This window comes from Perognathus longimembris, chromosome 1, assembly GCF_023159225.1.
Source record: "Perognathus longimembris pacificus isolate PPM17 chromosome 1, ASM2315922v1, whole genome shotgun sequence".
In the NCBI taxonomy this organism is placed as follows: Eukaryota; Metazoa; Chordata; class Mammalia; order Rodentia; family Heteromyidae; genus Perognathus; species Perognathus longimembris.
This window is the reverse complement of record NC_063161.1, coordinates 109,645,871-109,669,896: the sequence shown is the minus strand read 5'-3', so window position 1 is coordinate 109,669,896 and position 24,026 is coordinate 109,645,871. Positions and strand designations below refer to the sequence as shown.

The 24,026-nt window shown below is 39.2% G+C and overlaps 1 protein-coding gene across 3 annotated transcripts in view; it reads right to left on the bottom strand.

The window, feature by feature from the left end:
• The window catches only part of Kdm4c (lysine demethylase 4C), a 314,587-nt gene that overhangs the window by 45,301 nt on the left and 245,260 nt on the right, over positions 1 to 24,026 (bottom strand). For 2 of the 3 annotated variants that reach the window (XM_048347291.1, XM_048347179.1), the window contains 2 exons: positions 6,326 to 6,511; positions 3,118 to 3,219 (listed from right to left, as the gene is read on the bottom strand). In XM_048347291.1, coding sequence (XP_048203248.1) covers positions 3,118 to 3,219; positions 6,326 to 6,511 — 288 coding nt within the window. The remainder of the gene's footprint in view (positions 1 to 3,117; positions 3,220 to 6,325; positions 6,512 to 24,026) is intronic. The other variant, XM_048347255.1, reaches the window with a different exon arrangement.

Sequence of the window (24,026 nt, the reverse complement as noted above, 5' to 3'; positions counted from 1 at the left end):
CTTTGTTGCAGTAGCAATTAAAATAGTTTTAAATTCTTTCTGATATACCCACAGTGCCACTCTTAACAAGTATTTATTCTAACATAAGAATTAATGAAAAGTGCTGATATACATCTGTGATTATGTTATGATCAAACATCAGATATTAATTCTCTTCTTGTTTGTGTGGCATGCCCGCCCCATGCCTTGCATCATTAAGAGGTGGTTCTAGCTGGCCCCGCCTCCCAGCCTTGGGACCACATGTAGCCAAGATGGCGCCTGGTGGTGAACCCGGAGGTGGTCCACGTAGATGTAGGCTGCCCCTTAGGGAGGTCCCTTGGAGCTCCACCCTGATGGACAGCTCAGGCATCAAATCCCAGCCCCTACGTAGGTGCACGTACCCCTCCCCTTTATAAGAACAGCTCATTGCCGCCATTAAACGAGTCTTAGTGCTGACTGGCTCCCGGACTGCCTGTGTGTCCTCCGTCGAGAGGGGGGCTGGGTGGCAGTCTGTCAGCCCTCTTATCCTCTTCCTGGACCCGTCTGCATGGGGTACGCTTTCCCATCTCTCCTGCAGGACAGGAGAGCGTGGGAGGCTAAAACCCCCTGGCACTTGTTCATTTTAAAACTTCATCAATTTACATTAATTTCCTCATGAACAAACACACACACACACACACACACACACACACACACACACACACACACACACAGCCACTTCAGAGCAGAAATTAGTTTTTGTCCTTGAGGGTGACAAGACAAATGAATATGAATCCTTAGCTCACTAGTACAATGTCAGCTATTTTCAAAATAATAGCCAATCAGTATAGCTCTGCCATCAGGTAAGAATGTAGTTTTGCTGATCCAGAGACTGGTTCAGATCTTATTACTTGAAAATTTTTCCTTACATGGGAAATTCCAGATTGTTAAGAGTAAATTCTTCTAGAATGGAGCTCCATATAAAAGCATAATTGTAAATTAGGCCCTGGTGATTTACACCCATACTTTCAGTTACTCAGGAGGCTGAGATCTGAGGATTGCAGTTCAAAGCCAGTCCAAGCAAGAAAGTACATGAGATTCTTATCTCCAATTAACCAACAGAAAACCAGAAGTTGAGCTGTGGCTCAAGGTAGTAGAGTACTAATAGCCTTGAGTGAAAATGCTTAGAAACAGTGCACCCAGTCCCTGAGTTCAAGCCCCATAACCAATCCCCCCCAAAAAGAGTAATTGTAGCGTTAGGAGGATAACTCAATGATAAAGCCCCTGCCTAACATGGATGAAACCTAGAGTTTGGTTCCCTCTCCCTCAGAAAATCCACATAAAAAAGCAACAGTACACAGTAAAATACAGCTTTTCTTCTGACCTAGTGGCAGCCAAACAGTATAGACCATGTCTACTAGATAGCTCTGCAAGATTAAAGTAGGCAGGAAAAACACCACAGCACAGTACTCAAATTTTGCTCTATCCTACATAGTTTCTCCATTCTGATTATATTCTATACCCATGGTTTATTAAAATTGAAGCTGTCAGTGGGAAACAGCTGCTGTCTCTATCCACAAATTAAAATACCTTGTTAAATACTAAGCATCAGAGGTAGAACTAGAACCAATGCAGCTGGTGCCAGACTGGTTTGGCACAAGGACCCTACCAACTGGCCACATTTTGAGAGAAGTCTGGAAAAAGAAGGAGGACAGCAAGCAAATTGAAGGTATCTCAAAAGAGACATGAGAGTCCCTGGCTTGGGGCTGTGAAGTTAGTGTGGGGAATAGATTGATGTCAGTGGCATTTTCTTCTACAGCTCATAGCCAGGTCTGATGACTAATTAGCTGCAGGATAGAATAAGGCTCTTCCTAACTGCACTAGCTAAGATAGTGTGGAAAAACATGGAATGTCCTAAAGCCAAGGGCATGGGATTTGCTGAGGACTTTCTGATGCATTCATTCTATTGACAAAGCATGGTACAAGAAAGGCTTCATGCTCACTGATTTGGTCCTTCCTAAGGAAGTAGCTGAAGAAATAGCTAGAACAAAGCAAATTGAGGGACACTGAAAAGGGCTTTAAGAGTTGAAATAAGATATATTTAATTTTCTAACAACATTAAAAAAATTCTGTCTATAGTAGGTTTCCCTAATAAAGAGAACAAGGGACATTTGGGTCCAAATGTAAATATAATAAAAGGTCTGTGGTTAAGCATTTCCCTCTAAGGCAAATCTGACTATAGCTCTCTATAATCTGGGATAAAAGGACTAAGATCACAACAGAACATTTCTATTGATAGAAATATACAGGATTTCTTTTTTTTTTTTTTTAGTGTATTCTAGATTTAGGAATATTGATAAGATTCAGGTCTGAATCACTGCAATATTCTTTTTAAATCTCTGTCAAGAATTCTTTACTCTGTTTACTCTTTACTTCTGTTTCCATCAGCCTTCTCTCCTTGTTTTTCCTTATTAGAGAAAATTCTGCAGGCCACTGGAAGCAAAGGTAGAAGACTGAAACAATACACAAATACCAAATAATTGTGCAGAAGTCTGGGAAGAAAGAGTACAGACAGTCACAACAAACTTTATTGACTGTAATATCAAAATTCTTAAAGGAAAAATAACCAAACCTATGAAGGATCTGAGGTACCACATGAGAGTTTATGGAAATGACAACATCCAGGTCACTTTAGATGAATAGCTAAATTTTGGTTCCCTTTTTGGGGAAAAAAAAATGTAAAACTAAACAAAGGGAACAAAACTGAACAATTAATTAGGTTCTATACAGAAGGAAAATAATGGAAAAGATGAATTCAACCCACAGGTATGTTTCATAGCTCCAACACTAAGGCCTAATTAATGTAGGCAAAACTCTTTCTTGAAAGGCTCGGAATATGGCTTAGTGGTAGAGTGCATGCCTAGCATACATGAAGCCCTGGGTTCGATTCCTCAGCATCACATATATGGAAAAAGCTAGAAGTGGTGCCATGGCTCAAGTGCTTGAGTGATAGCCTTGAGCACAGAGAGGTTCAAGGACAGTACCCAGTCCCTGAGTTCAAGTTCCAGGACCAGCAAAAACAACAAAAAAACTCTTTCTTGTAATTAATTCTTAGTAAACTAGAAAGTATTGCTTCCTTCTCCACTACATCTGACTTACCAAGGCCTTTAAGTCTATCTTCGAAGTGCCTCCAAAACCAAGATATGGCCGCTGTTCCCCATCTCCGCTCACCTGCACTGGTGCGTCAGCTTCCTGCAGCATCTACATCCCAAATAAGAGCTTACATTTGAAAGACAGCAGGGGCCATTCAAAAAGTGTTTGGTAAGAACATGAATAGCTATAATACTAAAATTTAGGCTAAAGCAACAAGGATTGACCATAAGTTTTCTATTAAATACTCCTACCTATATCTTCAAGAGTTTCAAAGCTACCTACTTTTTCAAATACTTGCCTTTTTAATTACCTGATGAAAAGTATACTATAATAAACTAGACAAATTTTTATGCTATATCCAGGATAACTAGCCTATAAAATCAATAATGCTGAATAAGCTTGTTTATTTAAATTTAGGACAGTAAAGGAATAATTTGGGTGGTCCTTCTTGACAGATCTGGAAAATATTGGAGAAAAGAGAAGGAAAAAATCAGAATCATCCTGTAAATAAAAAGGGAGATTCTATTAACTCATCAGTTTATATTTCATTTCTTCTATATTATATAGGATCCTCCTCTATTCTATAAAACTAGTTCAGGCTTCCAAGTTAGCCTAGACATTTATTTTATAATTTTCACTGCTACAATTTAGCAATTGCCCTTTACCCTTAAATAATCAAGGCACGGTTGAGAGCATAGACAAAGTAGTTCCTACTCTAGGGAACATGTCCCCTAGCATTCATCATTTACAACAAGAGAAATATTTGAGTAAATTTTAACACTTAATGTGTGAAAAGGAAAAGGCATTTAATAAAATAAGGCAACCACAACACTTCTAAGCAAAGTTGCCAGGTTCTATAAATCCCTCTGGTTAATTCCCGAACACTTTTGGAAAGGAATCCATTCTTGGTGTCTAATTGAAGAAGAATAGGAAAGTAATACCCCAAAGACTTTATTTCAGAAATCTGGTGTCCATAAAATAGTGTTTTCACCTAGAGAACTCAAAGGCAACGCAGCAACACTAATTTTTTTTTCCTCATAAGGAAAACTTGTGACTAGTCATGCTGTAAATTATGTTTTGCTTCCATTTATAAAATATACTAGGCTTAAAGTAGATCTATAATATAGGGGAAAGTAGTTTCTAAATCTCCTTCAAGTTAAATATTTTCTTTTCATTATCATTTATGAAATACATTAGTAATTCAAGCATGACTAAACCATACACTAGAGTTAACAGGAATGAGGTCCTGATTAAACACCTGGACCTCTTTAATGGCAACTTCAACACAATCATCCATAATCACAGTGCATTGGAATACTAAAATGGGAGTGTATGATTCCACACAACGTTGTAGATGGATACCTTAGCACTATGTGGCTTTGTAGTTAGGCACTCAACAAATATTAGGGTATATATTAAAGACGCCCTCATCAATGGATTGATGTGAACATGAACTGAACATATCTAAACTTGAGTTTCTTATTTCTGAAACAGAAAAAGGCTCCTTTGTAAACTAGCTCTGGTAAAAGGGTTGCATCACTCGTAGAACTAGAAATGACAGTAGTGTGAACTCCAAACTTCGAGTGTGACAAACTGAACACGACGTAGGGAGGTTTGAACCCATCTTTTATAGACAGGGAACCTGAGGCTCAGAAATAAGAACTGTGTGTAAAGTAAAGTGACACAGATTTTATTGGCAGAATCTACATGTGCTCAACCACTCTGGCCCTGAAGATTATGACCTTGCTCATACTCAGTGCATTCATGTGGATCTTTTAATGAAGTAATACTACTGACAGCACTGTAAATGACAAAGTATATGTCTTTAAACATATTTTCTACTGAATATATAATACTATTCTTAGCAAGACCACATCAACTAAAGATACTAAAAACAAGGCATGAATGAATGACCTGAAACAATGTAAAACAACTTTAAAATATGTGTGACAGTTGGTAACCTCACTGCACATTTGGGCATTCACATCTGAACAGAGTCCCAACCCACAAATGTCAAATATCTCTCAAGATGCCAATGGAAATTGCTGTAATCATTACAAAAAGATGGGAGATTTGCTGTGTGTGGGGTCATGGCTCTATAAGCCAATAATGGTAGCTTGGCAGGCTGCTCATCAGAGGTTATTACAGTCAGGAAGATCATGCTAAGCTGAAATAGCCTATAGCCAAGTCTCCCAGGGATAGCAAAAAGAGCAGCAAGTTAGCAAAGCAGGGCAACTCTACAATGCTTTAGTCTTCTCTTTGTTAGCCAAAAATAATGATAGTGGGGGCTGGGGATATAGCCTAGTGGCAAGAGTGCCTGCCTCGGATACACGAGGCCCTAGGTTCGATTCCCCAGCACCACATATACAGAAAACGGCCAGAAGCGGCGCTGTGGCTCAAGTGGCAGAGTGCTAGCCTTGAGCGGGAAGAAGCCAGGGACAGTGCTTAGGCCCTGAGTCCAAGGCCCAGGACTGGCCAAAAAAAATAAAAAATAAAAAAAAATAATGATAGTGAATTTGAAAACTAACAATGGTCTATCATCTATCTCTCTCTCCTCATATTTGTTTTTAGGCTTTTGAAACAGAGGAAAAAAATCTCACTCATCAAAAATAAGTTAACTGAACTTCAGTCAAATTCACATGTTATTTGGTTGCAAATACCATTTTCCTAGAGAAAGTTAAGACTATGTGAAATGGAGAAAACTAATGAATATTTTCTGTTCTTCTCTCCTATTTTTCTATTAGATTTCCTTGCTCCTTCCAAGACTTTCATGATTCCCTTTATCCATTCTAAGGCAGCAAGTACTCAGAAGTTCCTGGCCAAACCCCTAGTCACTTGTCAATACTTCATTTCTTCTAAACGAGACTAATAAAACACTGCAGAATCCCATTGTTCATTGTTCATCTTGAAGAAATGACCTTCCACACCCTGGATATGTGCAGAGGCCCCGTGCACTGATCCCAAACCAAAAAAGACAGTTTCATTTATTCATCTGTTCATTCACTCACTCAACTCAGTTTATTTATTGTGTCAGTGCAAGACACTGGCAGGTCCTGGACAAATATCTGTAATTCATAAGTTGTAATCCCTACCCTCAAGAAACTCACAGTCTGGACATGCCCATAATGAGTAATAGAGCTGAGTAAAGCAGCTAAGTGTACAGCAGGAAATCCAGATGCAGTCTTGCTGTCAGAGAAAGGAAAGCTGGCCTTACCACGTTTGGGTTAACCTTATGGCGGAAGCACGTGATGTTCACCACATAAGGCCAATCATCAGGTTCCATCAGTACCCCAGCGGCGTGGGCACACGTGACATGGAAGGAAGCTGGGCATCGGCCATAGGAACACTGGATACAAGCTCCAGAGACTCTCTTTACCCGATGTCTGCAGAAGATGCATTTCTAGAGGGTTAAAAGAGAGAAGAACATCAATTCACACTCAGTAACTCAGCCAATTTCCACACTTCAGAGAATAATAGCTATTAGAGGAAGGAAACAGAACTGATTACATCAACAAGTCCTGACCCTCCAGGGGCCCTAGTGGCAAGAGCATCTGTGGCAATACAGTCTGCTCACTTTAAAGGAAACAAATCTCTACAGTCACACCCCATCAGACAGATGTGGAATAGTTCTTGCAGTTAGGAAAGCCCAATTCTTTTGTATGCTTCCCCACCTGCCTAAGAACTCAGGTGAAGGCCCCAGGTGTGCCTGTAAAATCACCCACAAATGCTGATGTTCTTTTTGTTTTGCCTCCAAAGAGCAGACTTGCAGTACAGTGAGAGACAAAATACAGGGTTGGAGGACAGGCACAGACACTCCTAAATTACACGAGGTCTTTGCAAACACCCAAACAGCCTACAGATGGGCAAAGCTTTACATTTACAATGAAATGGAAAAGGTTAAATGGTCCACTGTGGAAACTGGGGGCTCAAGTGTTTAATAATCCAAATCCGAACCCTTCATGACTGACACAAAAACACGCCTCCCAAACTGAGAAAATTGAAAATCACCCCAAAGGGCATAATTTTGTTAAACATTTATAGCTGACAACGCCTGGGGAAGAGAAAATGAAAACAAAAACAGCAATAATGATTACCACAATCTGAAAATTAAATTGCATACAATTAGCTCTAAACATTATTGGTACATTCGTTACTTGAGATAGGAAATATCAAACAGCTTCAATGAACACAAGATTTGTGTACTAATATATGAGAGTTAGGGGGAAAAATGGTTGTACAGGGTCAGGTTTGGAAAGCAGAAGAAACAGAACAGTCAAAAGCTCAACTTTTCACTCCTGCAGGTAAAAAAAGGTCCACAATGAAATCAGATGTTGCTGCAGCTGCAATTTTTTTATAGGTACATTTTCTTTCCTGAGACCAAAAAAAAAGGAACTTAGAAGGCAAAGAAAAAGAACGTATAAGTTTCCTTTGGGAAACTGCAATATTTTATCATAGACTGCAAGAGATGCGTACTTAACTTCTAACTTCTCTTCATCCTCACAGCTGATCAGCGACTCAGGCTTATTTTATTCCTCAATCTTGCTGTGATCTTTATGTACCCATTTATAGCAACTGCCACTGCCTCTGCCTCTTCCTCTACCAGAGGAAGAAGTGCCTTACCCAGAACAGAATGGCCTCTTAACTAACTTAATTGTTTATTTCATTCTATTACCATTCATTGTCTTCAGGGCTGCCAGGTCCTTCACTTTACATTAATCCTATGTCAGCCCCTGCTTAATATCCTTCAATGGCTTCTCCTTATCTCTAAGTCATTCTAGGGAGGGAGAGGGAGAGAAGGAGAGAGGGAGGGGGAGAAGGGGAGAGAGAGAGAGAGAGAGAGAGAGAGAGAGAGAGAGAGAGAGAGAGAGAGAGAGAGAGAGAGAGAGAGCTGCATAGCCCACTAGAACTGTCTTATTTCTTACTAGTCCCTGCAGGATGCTACACTCCAGGCACTTATTTGATTTCCCAGTACATTCAGATCCAATGTACAATGAAGCATTTTTAAGTACACACACACAAGAGGGAAATGGTAGGAGGGAGATGAGAGAAAGGAGACAAAAAAATCATAAAACTAAAACAATATTATCTCTATGTTAACATTACTCAGTATCTCATCTTAGTATCTCTAGGAAGCCTTGGTATCAGTTTCAATACATTCTCAACAATTCTTTTTGGTATGTGGGGGGAGGGGGGGTTAGTCAATTGCAATCAACTGAAATGTGTTGGCAGATATAATAGAAAATGCACTTATCGGGGAGCTCAAGGCACAATTAGATAATATTTTAAGAGCCTAATTATTATAGGACATACAAATCAACTGCATAAATTCAGGTATTGGCATATGTATGACAGGTGAAACCTTCCTATTTGCTAATTGAATATGATCTTTTAACAGAAGGGAGCAGTGCTGTGACTCAGCTAAGCAAAAACTGGAATCTTCCAGCCTCTATCATCATTAATTTCTTTACTAAACTGAAACCTTTCAACAAAAAGACAGGTGGGGGTGAGAAAGAGATAGTGCCTCAGAGGATTCAATCTTTGCTAGCCTAAGACATGTGTTCTCCCAGTAATGCCAGAAGTAATCACTTCTGAGGGAAAAACCAGTATCTTTAGACAGTCAACTCAACTATAAAGTGTAATACAAATGTAATACAGTCATAATAAAGTGTAATACACTCAACCCAACTAGCTGTAAAGTGTAATACTTAAGAAGTTTACTCAGAGTTGAGAAGTCTGACTTAAACTTCAAACTGGTTCTTGTAAGGGGCAAGGAATCCTATAAACCTATCAGACAGGTCATTACCAATGTAGTATACTCATCACACTATTTCCAAACTCCATTTTAATTTGTTTTCTGTTAAGAGTTTTACTTCACACTGGCTGAAATAGCTAATCACCTCTACATATTTACAAATATTATTGTCCAATAAAGCTGAGATTGCTGAATAATGCAATGGCTGCCACTTAAGACTAAATTCACAACAGAAAGATGATGCCTATAAATTGTACACAGACATCAGATTGAACATGTCTAGTGATTGAATAGTACGTAGAAGAACAAATTTAAAAAGGAGGAAGATGAAATACAAATGTTAAGTTAAGAAAGAAATCTGTTCCCTATTTAAGTGGAGAGGAATAGAAGAAAAAGAAGTTTTCAGACCTAAGGAAAGACCAACAAGTTAATAAAAATAATACTTTTTTCAGCATATCCTAGACACTTGTTAGGACTCAAAATAAGAGATAATCGTAAAACCTGCAATGAGAAGAAGTAAAACATCACCTTGTTAGATGTCTAATCTGCAACTGTGCATAAAGACAATGAAACAATGTCTTCCAGTTTCTGAAGGGTAAGTAAATTTGGTCTGTATTCAGACTAGTTATCATTCAAGAATGAGGAAATCTCAAGAAAAAAAACTTTCTCTTTTCTGTTTAAACTGAAGGATTTAAAATGTGATACATACTTTGTGCTAATTTTTTCTTAAAGTATCAGATTACAAACACTTGTGGGCCATACAGTTCCAGGTGCAACTAACCAAACTCTGCTACAGCAGTACAAAAACAGCTACAGGTTGTACATATGTAGGAAAGACTATTCCAATAAAACCCTATTTACTATGAGCCCATGCCTTAGTTTGCTTACCTATGCTATAGGTCACAATATCTGAATCTAGTGAGCTGTAAAACGACTAAACTATACTTAAGAAAAATCAGTGTAACAGCAAGGAAAATTTTGATGGAGAAAGAATGGTTTGAACTTGAATTTTCCTGTAGGAAAATGATAATTGGAAAAGGTTTTGTTTTTTTCTCTTGTTTATTCAATACCCCATGCTGACTAAGATTCTACATCTTCCTCTAAATAAGGACATTCACTCAAAGTAAGGGGTGGGCAGTGTTGTCTTCTTGGGAAAGAGTATCTGCTGCAGCTGCCTGAAGTTTAAAATAAATGGAGGTAGAGATAGATAGCATCATGTTCTAGAGGGTAAGTAAGCACCATGTTCCATCAGCAACAGAAGAAGTTCTGGATGAGAAGATGACAGGGCACTTAAATACAGGAAAGTTCAGAAAGGCAGGGTGATTCTTCCTGAAGTTCACTGTGTGAGATGATAGTGGATAAGGTAGCTTGGAGAACCAAGCATCATGCTGCATGTGTAGCACAGGCCAAGAAAGGGCTGAATTCCAGGGAGACAAACAACAGCATAGCAAGAAAATGCTGACACAATGACATGTGATTATGGCTAAATGCGTTATTCCCTTTTACATTTTCCCTGTAAATATACCTGAAACTGCTCAGTCAATGTTGTTGAATTAAACTTGATCCTTCAAATAAATAAGCTTTTGTCAAGTTTCATGACTTTGCTTCTGTTTCCTCAGTAGTGAAAAAAGACTTTATCATATACCTAAGAGCAGAGCTATTAGAGTAGCATCAGAACCACTAGAGGCCTGGTCTACCCTCAAAAGTTTCAGTGCATCTGTGGTGGGGTCATTGAATTGGCATGTTAGAACAAGTCCTCAGTGATGCTGATGCTGTTGCTGTTGCTCCCAAGTCTCACACTTTTGGGAACCGCTGAATTGTCCATTATTCTGATACTTTTAGTACCAGAAAATTCAGAAAGTGTACTCCCCTCCCCAAGTGTCAGGTGTTGAGAGAATCCTCAGGCATATATGATCTATAAACCACTGTGCTTTCTTTGGGGGCTGGATTTCCATACTTATTCCAGTGGCATAGGTCATTAAGGATTCTAATGCACTGAGGAAGAAATGAAGTATCTACCAATGAGGCTTTGTATATCATTAGATTTCCTTGAGCATGCAGCTTGGCAGAGGGCATCAAGAAATGACAAGCCGTGAAGGAGTTGAAGGTTCAAAGCACATCTCCTTCCCCTTTTTCTGTTAATACTTATAATACAATCTTGTTGTTTTACCAGTTTTATAATCATTTTCTTCCATAAATATGTGAGCAATTCTAAGACAGGCACCAATGCTTTTTATTTTAATTACTGTTTTCTCTATCAGACATATAACAAGCAAATGATAATGATAAATTAGCCAATTCCTTTTTTTTGTTTCGCTTTCCACAGACACTACACACAGCAAGCTAACATTCCCAACTCAAACCTGGAGTTACCTGGCCTCAATGGATGTCACCATGGTTAAGACTGAAGATAAAACTTCCATTCTGGGGGCTGGGGATATGGCCTAGAGGCAAGAGTGCTTGCCCCGTATACATGAGGCCCTGGGTTCAATTCCCCAGCACCACATATATAGAAAATGGCCAGAAGTGGCGCTGTGACTCAAGTGGCAGAGTGTTAGCCTTGAGCAAAAAGAAGCCAGGGACAGTGCTCAGGCCCTGAGTCCAAGCCCCAGGACTGTCCAAAAAAAAACAACAACAAAAAACTTCCATTCTGTTCCAAGTCCTTAAGCAAAGTTTATTTTGTGATAATGGGGCTTGAATTCAGGGACAGGGTCCTTGCTCCCATCTTTTTCACACAAAGCTAGTACTCTACCACTTGAACCACACCTCCACTTCCAGCTTTTTGCAGGCTAACGAGAGATAAGAGTTTCATGAACTTTTCAGCCCAGGATGGCTTCAAACCCCAGTCCTCAGATCTCAGCTTCCTCAGTAGCTAGGATTTGAAGTGTGAGACACCAGCACCTGGCTAAGTACAGGTTTTATACCAGAGTTATTTGTGGTTCCTACACTGCTTAAATGATTTATGTTCTGTTTATCGACAGTCATTAAGTCAATCACTCATGGGCACTGCACTACTGGCCAGTACTGGAGGAACACAGATACAATGAACTTTGAGTTGTACAGTTGGGAGGGAAAAGATGTGTAATAACTTGCCAAGAATGATAGGCAATCCCAGCTACATGCCAGTGAGATACAGGAAGAGGAAAGAGTAGACTAATGCAAAGAGAAATTCATTTACCTAGAGATAAAGAGCAGCAGAGGTAAGCAGGAGATGGGGTGCATTGAAATCTGAAGTCTCCTGTGGACAGACTGCAGGATCTGACTGTTTCTATAAGCACAATTCATATGCAGTCTCATTCCACACAGAAATATTTCAGCAGTCTGAGGACAACAGATCACATGAAAACCATGAAATGATAGGAAAACGTAATTCTGTACACTTATATATAGCATTTTTGTTTGCTTTTGTGTGATGGTATTGGGACTTGCACTCGGGTCTCACATGCTTGCTTTGTTTTTACTCAAATCTGGTGACTGCCACTTAAGCCACACCTTCTACTCTGTGTATATAAGTTTTTACTGTGGGAAGTTCTCTGCCTTTCTGCCCCAAAATTATTTTTGCACTTTAAGAGCAGAGCATTACAATAAATGCTTCATGATGCTAAGTATGTTGAATTTAATCCTTATTTATGATAGGTATCAGAAGCCATCTATCTCATCACTTCTTGTTTAGTGAGAGTCACTCTGGAAAAGGTGAAAAAGCCAAGAAAAAGTCAAATAGCAGGCTAAAAGGAAAAGGGCAGAGAGATGAGCTCAGCCAGGCCAAGAGACGGGGTGATAAAAATGGACAAGGGTGTAGGCCATCAGATATGAGGCAACATTTATTCAAAACAAAGTCATTGTTGGTGCTGAGAAAATGTTAAATAAGAATCACAAAAGAGTTTCAGAACTGGAAAGGTCACAGAAATTCAGACAAAAACTGACTAATAAATGACTTTTGAAAACTACTATAACAGCAGAGTTACACTTTGTCTTCCTTTTTTGGGAGGGGATGGGGGAGCTGGCCCTAGGGTTTGAATTCAGGACTTGGGCTATCCCTAAGCCTCTATGTGCTCAAGGCTAGCATTCGACCACTTGAGCCACAGTGCCATTTCTGGCTTAAAAAAAAATCTGGTACTGAAGAATCTAAACCTGCTAGACATGCTAGATAAACACTCAACCACTAAGCAACATTCCCAGCCCCTGTTTTTACTTTATATAAACAGATACACCACAAGGAAGATCACCAAATATGACTCCTTTTGAAAGTGTCATATACACAACCAAACACTGACAGCCTATAATAGAAGCTCAATAAACAAACTAAATGATCCGTCCTTATTTGTAATGTGTGGATTTGTTGTTTCAGCCATTTCAGTACCCATGAAACATTATCTATACTAAAGATACTTTGAAAAATGCAGAAGGAGATGCAAAAATGATGAAGAGACAGCCTTGTAATTAAGGCATTTTATCTGATGTACAGAAACAGCTGTAACAAAAGCTTTGTGGTGATAATCACATTAGGAAAGATAATGCTTCCTAAGATGGAAAGGATGAGACTGGTAGAGCACAAGTGTAGATGGCTTTGACCCTCAATAGGTTCCTAACCTATACTGCTACTTGCACTCATCTACAAAGAGCCAACAGAGACTAGGCTAAGATTCTTAGCAGCTACATAAGGGGCACTAGATACAGGACAGAGATGTGGGTATGATTCTAGTTTGATTGCTCAGGTCACAAGGCCACCACAACTGGCATGAGATTGCAGGTAGGTCCCTGTGCACCAATCCAAACTCTAAGAGCTAGGAATTGCTATGACCAGATAGAACGGGGTGAGTTCTATTATGCTAACTCTTGGGGGCTTATGAGAAAAGGAAAAGTGGGCTTCTCTAAAGTCTCTGTGATTAATGTCTTGCATTTCAGATATGGTATGAAGTGCTTGTGCACCATAGCATACACGGCACTGGAAACTTAGAGGACATGCTGCACACTGGCTGACTACAGTAACAGTATGGCATTTCCACAGCTCAGAGCTGCCTACTAGAATCTGAGAGGACTGGAAGCTGCAAGCAAAAATGAGCTTGAGCTCCTGGGAAAGCTGGCAGGTTAGAGCCACTGCAAAAGGGGCAGAATGAGAAGAGGAAGGGCATTCTTAGATGTAACAAAACCCAGTGGAGAAAAAACATGCAACAAAATTGAGTCTAGAAGTATGAACACAGCCAGCAAACAGGTAAGCACAGCTAAAAATGAGGAGCTCTTGGAAAATCTTAGCCTGTACCCTCGTGAGCTTCACTTACCAAGGTGAGATAGTGATAGTTTATATTGGTATTTTGATATGGCTTATTCTGCTATCCTGTGCCTAAAATTTGGTCCCCAGTATGATAGTACAGAGATACAGATTCCTAGAAGTTGGGCCTTGTTGAAGACAATTAAGACAGGGAGCCCCATCTTCATGAATGGGTGAAGTGGGTCAGGTGTGATGGGACTGGATTAGTTCTCACATGAGAACAAGTTGTTATAAAATGCTGGGCTCCTTGCTGCACATGGCTTTTTTTTTTTTTTTTTTTTGCCAGTCCTGGGGCTTGAATTGAGGGCCTGAGCACTATCCCTGGCTTTTGCTCAAGGCTAGCACTCTACCACTTGAGCCACAGCTCCACGTCCGGCTTTTTTTCTATATATGTGGTGCTAAGGAATCAAACCCAGGGCTTCATGTATACGAGGTGAGTAATTTACCACTAAGCCATATTCCAGTCCTGCACATGGCTCTTATCCTTTCCATTTCACCACCTTTCTACACATAGATCACACTATTTGAACCTTCTAGCCAACCAGAATAGTGAACCTAACACAACTCTTTTTTCTATGTACATTACCCAGCATCAGGTATTCTATTACAGCAACCCCAAACAGCTTAGCAGTAGCTGTCAATTTTAAGGTGAAGATTAACTACTGATTCATATCAATTTTCTGAATGGTTCTGTGCTAAGCTTCAGGCAATCAAGCAATTCTATAGACCAGCCCACCCAGATAATCAGCATAAACTTTAGCTGGAAATGCCTGCTGGTTAATTACTTGTCTGTCTTTTACTTATTTTAAGATGGGCAAAATCTACTTGCCTTTTTTCAAAGATATAACTGGCACAGTATAAATATGTGGGGAGAACCTTGACCAAGCACCATACTCCTCCAGATCTTCACTGCCTGAGCAATATCTCATAGCAGTTAGTGTGGACTGTGAGGCCGACAGACCTTGTTTCAGATTTTAATTTAGTAAAGACACAAGAGCAAGTCACAGGAGCAGCAAAACTAGCAGGACATGAGTACAACACAGGTGACAGGTGAGAGGGCTGTCAAGTAAAAAACACTGTCCCTGTGTCTCCTTTTTAGGCCTCTCTGCAGAAAGTAGAGTTTTCTCTCCATACTTAAATACCTGAGCTATGCAGAAAACCTAGATATAAAAGCATTTGCAAATAAATTAAATATTAAAGGCACCATCACAATCTCATGTTCAAAGAAGCACTTTACTGATAGCATATAGCAACATTTGCTGAATCACAAAATAGGCCATGTTATCGGTGCTGAGAAAAACCAATCGCTTATCATTTTTACTTTTCTCACAGCCTGTTTGGGTTCCATCCTTCAAGTTTTTTATTCCCCCCAAATTTAAAAGGCAAAAGAAACATACAATTTCAGCATATAGAAAGCTTTAGAACAAGACTTATTCTGATTATTTATTAAGTATCACTAAGCATCTTTCAGGGGATGGGTGGAGAAAGCCTACTAAACCACAGTGGTCACCAAATACCTCTGTGCATTTTCATTTCTTTTTGTTAATGTTAAGGAGTACTTGTTTCTTAGAAGAAATCTTATCATTTAAAATTACCATTTACCAGTTACCAAACAGAAATGCTTACTTTCTTCTGTTCATTCTAAATACATCTTTTACTACTTGAATTCAGAACTGTTGAAATATCTGCTTAACTAATTTTTTTAACTTACTGTTATTTTTAGTATAACTGAGGCCTGCCACACTAGATGTACACTCACCTCTTAGAATATATATATATATATATTTTTTTTGGCCAGTCCTGGGCCTTGGACTCAGGGCCTAAGCACTGTCCCTGGCTTCTTCCAGCTCAAGGCTAGCACTCTGCCACTTGAGCCACAGCGCCGCTTCTGGCCATTTTCTGTATATGTGGTGCTGGGGAATCGAACCTAGGGCCTCGGGTATACCAAGGCAGGCACTCTTGCCACTAGGCTATATCCCCAGCCCCTCCTCTTACAATATTTTAAAGTTATGTTTAACTTAAAGAGAATTTCTCAACTCACTCACTTTTAGGCCTTTCTGAATTAATGTTGGAACCATTAACATTTTTTTTTCACAATTTTTTTTTCAGTCATCGGATGTGAACTCTAGGCCTGGCCGCTGCCCCTGAGCTCTTTAGCTCAAGGTTAGCACTCTACCACTTGAGCCACAGAGCCATTTCTGGTTTTCTGGTGATTAATTGGAGATAAAAGTCACATGGAATTTCCTGCTGGCTTTGAGCCACGATCCTTAGATCTCAGCCTCCAGAGTAGCTAGGATGACAGGTGTGAGTCACTGGTGCCTAGGGCTCAGAAGTTAATTTTTTTAAGCCCACAATTTGCCTAGATGGCAGAATTGAAGAAACTAGCTTTAAGCATTCTACTGCTCAAAGCACAAGCAAAATAATCTTTATTATTAGGAATATTAGATATGATTTTCTAAGGTATCATCAAAGCAAGGACTAGGATGCAGTCTCTTCTTATTTCTGGTTTCAAGCCTGAAGGCCTAAAGATACCCCACAAAAATAATAAATCAAAGATAAGGACTTAAATATACTTATCAATATTTATTCTCAGAGCATAGCATGAAAAGCTAGTGCTGTTTTGCTGATTTTTTTTTAAGTGAGGCAGGAACAGTTTCCCAAACCTTGTGTTCTGTATATTTACAGAAACTGCTTTTGAGTTTAGGATAAAATAATACAGGCATCTCCCACTCACAGATCTTGAAGAAACTATCCCACCACAGTATTTCTAGTGTCTTTTCTCTCTTTCCATCTCCCCCCCCACTTCCCCCTTCCTCCCCTCTGCCTTCCACTTTCCCTCCTTCTCCCCTAGAGATCATCAAACCCAGGGCATTGCAATTGATAGGCAAACACTTTGTCACTACATCCCAGCCTGGCCCTTCCCAGCGGACCCCACCTCCTTGTTTTATAAACAAATGAAGACACTTCTTCTGCAGGTGCTTATCTTTGTGAATGACTGAGAAAAAGAACAATAACAGCATTTATCATTTTCTTTTGAAATGACACAAGCTGGAACACCAGAAGCTTCCTCAAGGTCCCTGAGTGTATGTGACCCTTATTAGAAACTACCACTCATGGAATTTTCTGTCTGTGGCCTGGTCCAACCCTTGATTCTTGGTTTACAGATATGTGAGCAATAGACTGGAGAAAAATTATGGTTGAGTCGCAAATCTTAGTAGTGTATCTCAAATAAAGGTGAGGAAGCAATGATGAAAAGCTGAAGGTCAGCATAGTGCAGCTGGGTCCCAGTATTGCTCCCAGATCCACCCACAGCCCTGAGGAGGGCCTAGCTAGAGTATGAACTGTACTTGCCCACAAGCTGGCAGGCAATGGCCAGGCCCCCATTCTCCAAACCCTAGCGGCCACCTAGATTCCAGGATGGCTGTGGCAGGAGAAAGGTTACCTAACAATGAGTGTGTCTTGGATGTGTCTTCTACAAAAGAAATTTGGAGTCTCTGAGCTCAAGTGTTCCTTCAGGCTGCTTAGATCCTCTGAGGGCAAAGCCGTCAATCGATGTGTTTTCAACCATCAATCTGTGATGAGAACATGAGTCAGAGTCCTAAACTTCACTGTTTCCTGGTTAAGTAAAAATGAAGATCCAGGCTACTAGTCATAAAACTACCCTCAAGGCTAAAAGAAACAGTAATTCTAAGTTTGCCCCAGTACCTAACACAGTAGTAAAAGGTAAAGAACATTGCTCTGATCCCTCCAAAACTTTATAGCCCTACTGCTCACATCCCAAAGACAACTGAGCCCTTCCTTCACTGAGATAATGGGGCCCGCCAGGAGGGGACTCCCTCAACTTCTTTCTGCCCTCACCTCCATTTTCAGATCACTGAATTTCAGATTACTTAGGCTCATAATATCTTAGAAATTGCAAATGAGGCTGGGTGCAGGTGGCTCACGGCTGCTATCCTAGCTACTCAGGAAGCTGATATCTGAGGATCCCAGTTCAAGAAGCAGGCTGGGCAGGAAAGTCTGTGAGATCCTTATCTCTAATTAACCACCAGAAAACCAGAAGTGGCACCTTGACTCATGTGGTAGACTGCTAGCCTTGAGCTGAAGAGCTCAGGGACAGTGCCCAGGCCCAGATTCAAGCTCCATGACCACCACCAACAACAGCAACAAAAACAACAAAAAGAAATTGCATAGTAACTATACACCTGTCAAATCTCATTATTTAACCCACTGATATGTAACTGTAATTTTTAAAAATATTTTCATTGTTGTACAGTGTTTAGATTGTGTTCTCTGTAATTTTATGTATTTTTTAAATTTTATTTTATTTTCAAGGTGATGTACAGAAGGGTTAGTTATATATGTAAGGTAGTGAGTACATTTCTTGTCAAATTTGTTACCTCCTCCCTCATTTTTCTCCCACCTTCCCTCCTCCCCATTCCCCTCAACCCCAGAGTTGTACAGTTAATTTCCAACATATTATCTGGTATCGCTGTTGGATTAGATCACCTTTGATCATTTGTCTCACCATTTTGATGTTCCCTTTCCTTTCCCTAATTCAGATAAACATTACACACACACACACACACACACACACACACACACACACACACACACACACGTCTCCAGGGTACCAAAATCAAATACAGTGACAACAGGGGTTAAACCATAAGGAAGATAAACAAAAGAAAAAAGGAATGAAACAACGATGATAAACTGCTTATTTCCAGATCTTGGAGTTCATTTCCATTAGTACTGCAGTATCCTGGCCACCCAGGACTGGCACCCATGATAAGAAAGTCACCAGCACTCAAGTCAATTGGGCTAGGAGTCTTTATTTAGCTGTGCACAGAATCTGCTCTCTACCATTGAGATGATAAAGAACAGCAGTGAGCCACTGCAGGGCTGAGTTTTTAAAGGTAGAAGCTATACATTCTACAGCAGGTGGTCTCGTAGCACAGACGCAGGGGGTAGAACAAGTCACAAATGGGTTTAAGCAAGCCCTCAGAAGCAGAATTTCATGGTCAGGCTGACCTAATATCAACTTTATTTTAACAATTGTTACCATGTTTCCCTAATATCAACTAAGCAAGCATGAGTGGGCTAAGACAATCCAGTACTCAAATCATAAGTGGACCAACCTGACAGTCACCATGGCATTTCTGAAACCACTACTACTATGATTATTTCTATAATCTGTAACTATGATCATTTTTACAATCTGTTACTATAGTTTCTACCTAGATACAGAGAGGAACAAGAGCTAAATATATTTTTATATGTCAAACTACAAAGAACCAGTCTCACAGGTGAGGGTGCAGCCCTCTAGCATGGAGTCACCAAAATGGAGTTATAGAAGCTAAGAGTAAACTCTAAGACAGTGAAATTTTATAAGTCCTATTGTTTCTAGGAGCTCGGGGCTACACTTTTCCTTGGTTTTCACAAGCATCATCTTATGTGTTCATATATACATAACTATTGAGCTATTATGATCATCTGGTAGGATTATCCTAGACAAATACTAATTAATACTAATGAGGAAACCATAGAATCTATGTTTCTTTGGGTCTGGCTCACTTCACTAGTACGCTTTTTTCCAAGCCTTTCAATTTCTTTATGAATGGGGCAATGTCAGTCTTTCTCAGAGAAGCATAGAATTCCATTTTATTATATGTATACAATTTCTTGATCCATTCATCTACTGAGGGGCATCTGGGTTGGTTCTATGTTTTAGCTTTGGTCACCTATGCTGTACTGAACATAGTTGTGTTGGTAGCTTCAGTATGGCCTTGTTTGTGATCTTTTATTTTAAATCTTTACCTTTCCTGAGAAGTCCCTAGGCTTTACCAAAAACTGCCAAAGAAGCCAATGATACAAAAAAGTTGATCACTCTACTGAATGAAAAAGTATTTCAAATATCCATAATATAATGCAAAGTGAGAAATTTGGGATATAAATTATATAAATAGCATGTTTATAGTAAGCATGCACATATCTGGACAGAGATGTGAAAATAAGCAAGAATGAAGAGCATTATGTTTACAGTAGTGAGACCTGGGGGGGTTGTTTTTCTGTTTTCTTACTTTATAGTACTAACTTTAAAAGATGGAGCATAAGCCATACCTTTAGAGCTATTTTCTACCCCTTCCTATTAAGAATCAGAAATAGTAGTTTCAAAACTACAATGAGCCAAAGACCCCTTTGTACGATGCTCTGTTTTCCTGTCTTTCTAGCTAGCTATGAACAGGTTCTAAAAAGAAAGCAGCAGAGGAGTGAAGTCATGCAAAATTTTCCTTTATGAAAATAGAATTGTTTCAACTAAGTTATCCACCATGTTATTTCTGACATGAAAAATTGCCCTGCTGATTTCAAGTAGGAATTTGCCTACCAGAGTATGAACTAATCATCCGAAAGGTGAGAACATTAACTTCTGTGAAAAGTACATTTCAATAAAAAGTAAACATCTTCAGATGGTAGGCCGCATCTTACTTATTCTTGGCATGGCCTCTATAATGAGCTTTTCATTCTCCCTCTATTACTTAATGGAAATTTTCTTCAATATTTAAAAATTCCATTTCTGTGAGATCTATTCAAACAGAGCAATGAATTAGCCAAGCAGATGAGTGAAAGGACATGTTAATGCTCTAAGCAATGGCTACTGCTTATGTTATAACCCTGCTAATCACTGAACTGTGTGGTCTATCACTCACCTATATGTGTAAAAAGATGAAGACAATCCAAATCCAGATCATCAAGAAAACCACACACTTACTTTTCTGTACAAATATAAAACTTATACAAGAGGAGTAGAAAAATATAAGTTGCTTTGTCTACTAATATATGTGCATATATTTTAGTCAATAGTTCCTAGGTTGAAGGGGTAGTTTTCACTAGTAAATTATAAAGAAAAACATTCTTATACAGAATCTTATTCAAACAGTACTGACCAGGTAAATGAAATGAGAACACAGAAAGTAAAAGTTGACATTTTGAAGCTCATCATAGTCCCTGGCAGCTGAGGTTTGCAGGTGGGTTGAAGCACCCTTCCTTTACCTACCAGAGGGCTAGCCTCCCCTGATGGGAGTTTTTGCAAATATAATTCATAGGATTATTGTGGGGATTAGTAGGATATTGGTCACAGGAATGCTCGCCAAACATAAAAGGTATTATAAATATGGTCATCATTGCTATTTTCTTTCACCCATGAAAACAAAGGAAATATCAGCATGTGACAATACACTAGTTCTTTTCTGGTTGCCAAAGCAAAGGGCAAAGAGCTTATGCATAAGAACAAACAGTCAGAAAATCAGATCACCCTAGTTATCAAAATAATGTTCCATAAAGGAACAAAATGAACATGACAGTGAACAGATAATCCTTCACAAAACAGTGTAGCAGCATTTTCCAAGCCTATAGTCTGGGTTCTGGGTCAAGGATAAGCATTCATTAGGCCTTACATAGTAACGTGTGCCTTTTCATGCCCATGTTTCTCCAGCTCCCACATTCACAGCCCAGACATTCAGTCTTAGTCTTCATTTTCTAGATCAAGGACCTACTACAGGCTAACTAATCATAACCACTGTATGTTTCTCAGATTTCTTTTTTGTTTCTTTTTTGGTGCTTATCATGAGGACTGAACTCAGGGTCTGGGCACTGTCTCTGAGATTCTTTCATTCAAGGTCAGAATTCTACCACTTGAGTCACAGCTCTACTTCCAGCTAGTTTAGTGCAGGTAAAAGTCTCACAGATTTCCTGTCTAGGCTGGCTTCACACTACTGTTATCCTCATATGTTAGCCTCCTAACCAGCCCCTGCCTTCAAACTTTTACAGGAGAAAGAAATTTTTCTTTAACCAATTCAGAATTTTCAGAATTTTCACCGAAGACTTGGAACACAGCTATAGCTGTGTTTAATATTTCAAAAAAGGAAAAATCACATGTGGCTAACAACAACAAAAAGGCCCAAAGTCCATCCCTAAAATAACATAGGAACATGTGTTTATGCCTTTGCCTACAGGTAAAAACTATCTCTTTCATGAAAGGATTTTTAAAACAAAGTGTTTTACTAAAAATTTTTATGAGTAAGGTAGAAAAATAACTTTATGCTATTACTAGGCTTATGTGAAATTAGCCCCTTTTTTCCCCCTAAGCAGGTCCTCACTATGTAGCCCAAGCTAGTCTCAAACTCATGATCTGCCTGTGTTAGCCTCCCAAGCACTGGGACCACTAATTCCAGTATTTGCCCAAATCTTGCACATGATCTCTCCCTCTGATCTCTACTTTGGACTTGCACTGGGTAAAAAGCCACTATGAAAATGACAAAATTCAAGTTTCCACCAAAAGCCACCTGAAAGCCCTCAAGGAAGAAATTGTCACCTGCTCAGGTGAAATATTCATGAGCTCAGCAGAGATCAGATTAAAAATAGAACCCTTGAGCAGGGGAAGTTTGGGGGGTTCTTCTCTATATTGTAGGTTTTATGATGATCTTTTCAAAATTTGGTCACCTGTTCATGATATTCATAAAATGTTTCTATGCACTACTAGGATCAATAATTTTACTCAAAATTTTCCAAATTAAAAGAGAACAGAATGTTCAATTAATTCATCTCTTTGCAGGAAAAGTGCAGTTATCAGTAGTCACATATTTTAAAAAATCACAACCAATGGTAGATTATACTTAGATGTGTACCAAATGGGTAGGCTGGACAAATCATAGGGAAATAGATTTTTATATTAGTCAAGGAAAAAAATATGCTTTGAAATTTGTATCTACAGAGGGAAAGAGGTTACACTGTATACCTAATAGTCAAGTAGAAACAGTGCTATTGTTCTGACTGTTCAATAATTCTAAACCTTCTGTGAGAAGGTCAACCACAGAAAATCTAGCAATTCTAAAGCCATTCCTTCATTTGACCACACCAGACACTATTGCAAAGGAAGCTTAACCTTTCTGAAAACATTTTAAACCTGATCAAATTAAAAGCACTGCAAGAGGGATTATTTTTCTTAGCAAGAACCCACAAGCAATTTACTTGACTAGAGGAAAAAAATGCAAAGAAATCCTTTATCACAAAATAGCTTCTTGAATCTTTCTAGCAATAAACCTTCCATCCATCCAAGAATGTGTATCCTCCTTGCTGATAACAAGCTGGAGATAAATATTTTATTTTTCTATAAAACCCCAAATGATATTTTCAAATAATATCAAAATAAAACTACTACATGCCACTGTCAAAAGTAGTCCTAGAAGAGGCAAATGTCACTATAAAGGCTGCATGTTAAAATATTTAGGAGATTCTACTTGTCAAGTTCCAACAGAAAGCTCTGAAGAGGTTATAAGTGCATCTATCAAATTTTCATCTAACTTGAGGCAGTACTGTTGGGGAAACAGTAGAAAGCCCCGGCCTCTGTTATGAGGGTGCTTCCGGAAAGTGACATAATTACAATCAAGCACAAAGATGAATTTAAGGGAAATTCCACAGTGAGTGCCCAGTTAAGGTTCCTGGCATGGGTGGGCAAGTCTACATTCTTCTTTAAGCCATAGTTGAGGCTCAGGAATTGAAACCATCTGATGGAGTAACAAACTGCCTTGGGAAAACTCTCATCTCTAAACCTAGGCAATGAAGTACCTATCATTTCTTAGCAAGAGAGGCTAAGCCAGCAAACATATGGGGGAAATTTTTAAGTCTAATTTAAAAAGCTTTCACAACCCTACCCTTAGGGAATTATATTCACTAACTTTTTTTAACAAGGAAAATTTAGTTTTAAGGAGCTTCTGGGAACATTTAACTTGAACTGGAAAGGTTATTTGCTCAGTGTTAGGCTAAAAGCCAAAATCCACTTTTAGCTAGAGATGATTTTAATATTATACCTCACAAGAGTATTGTGTCATATGAGCA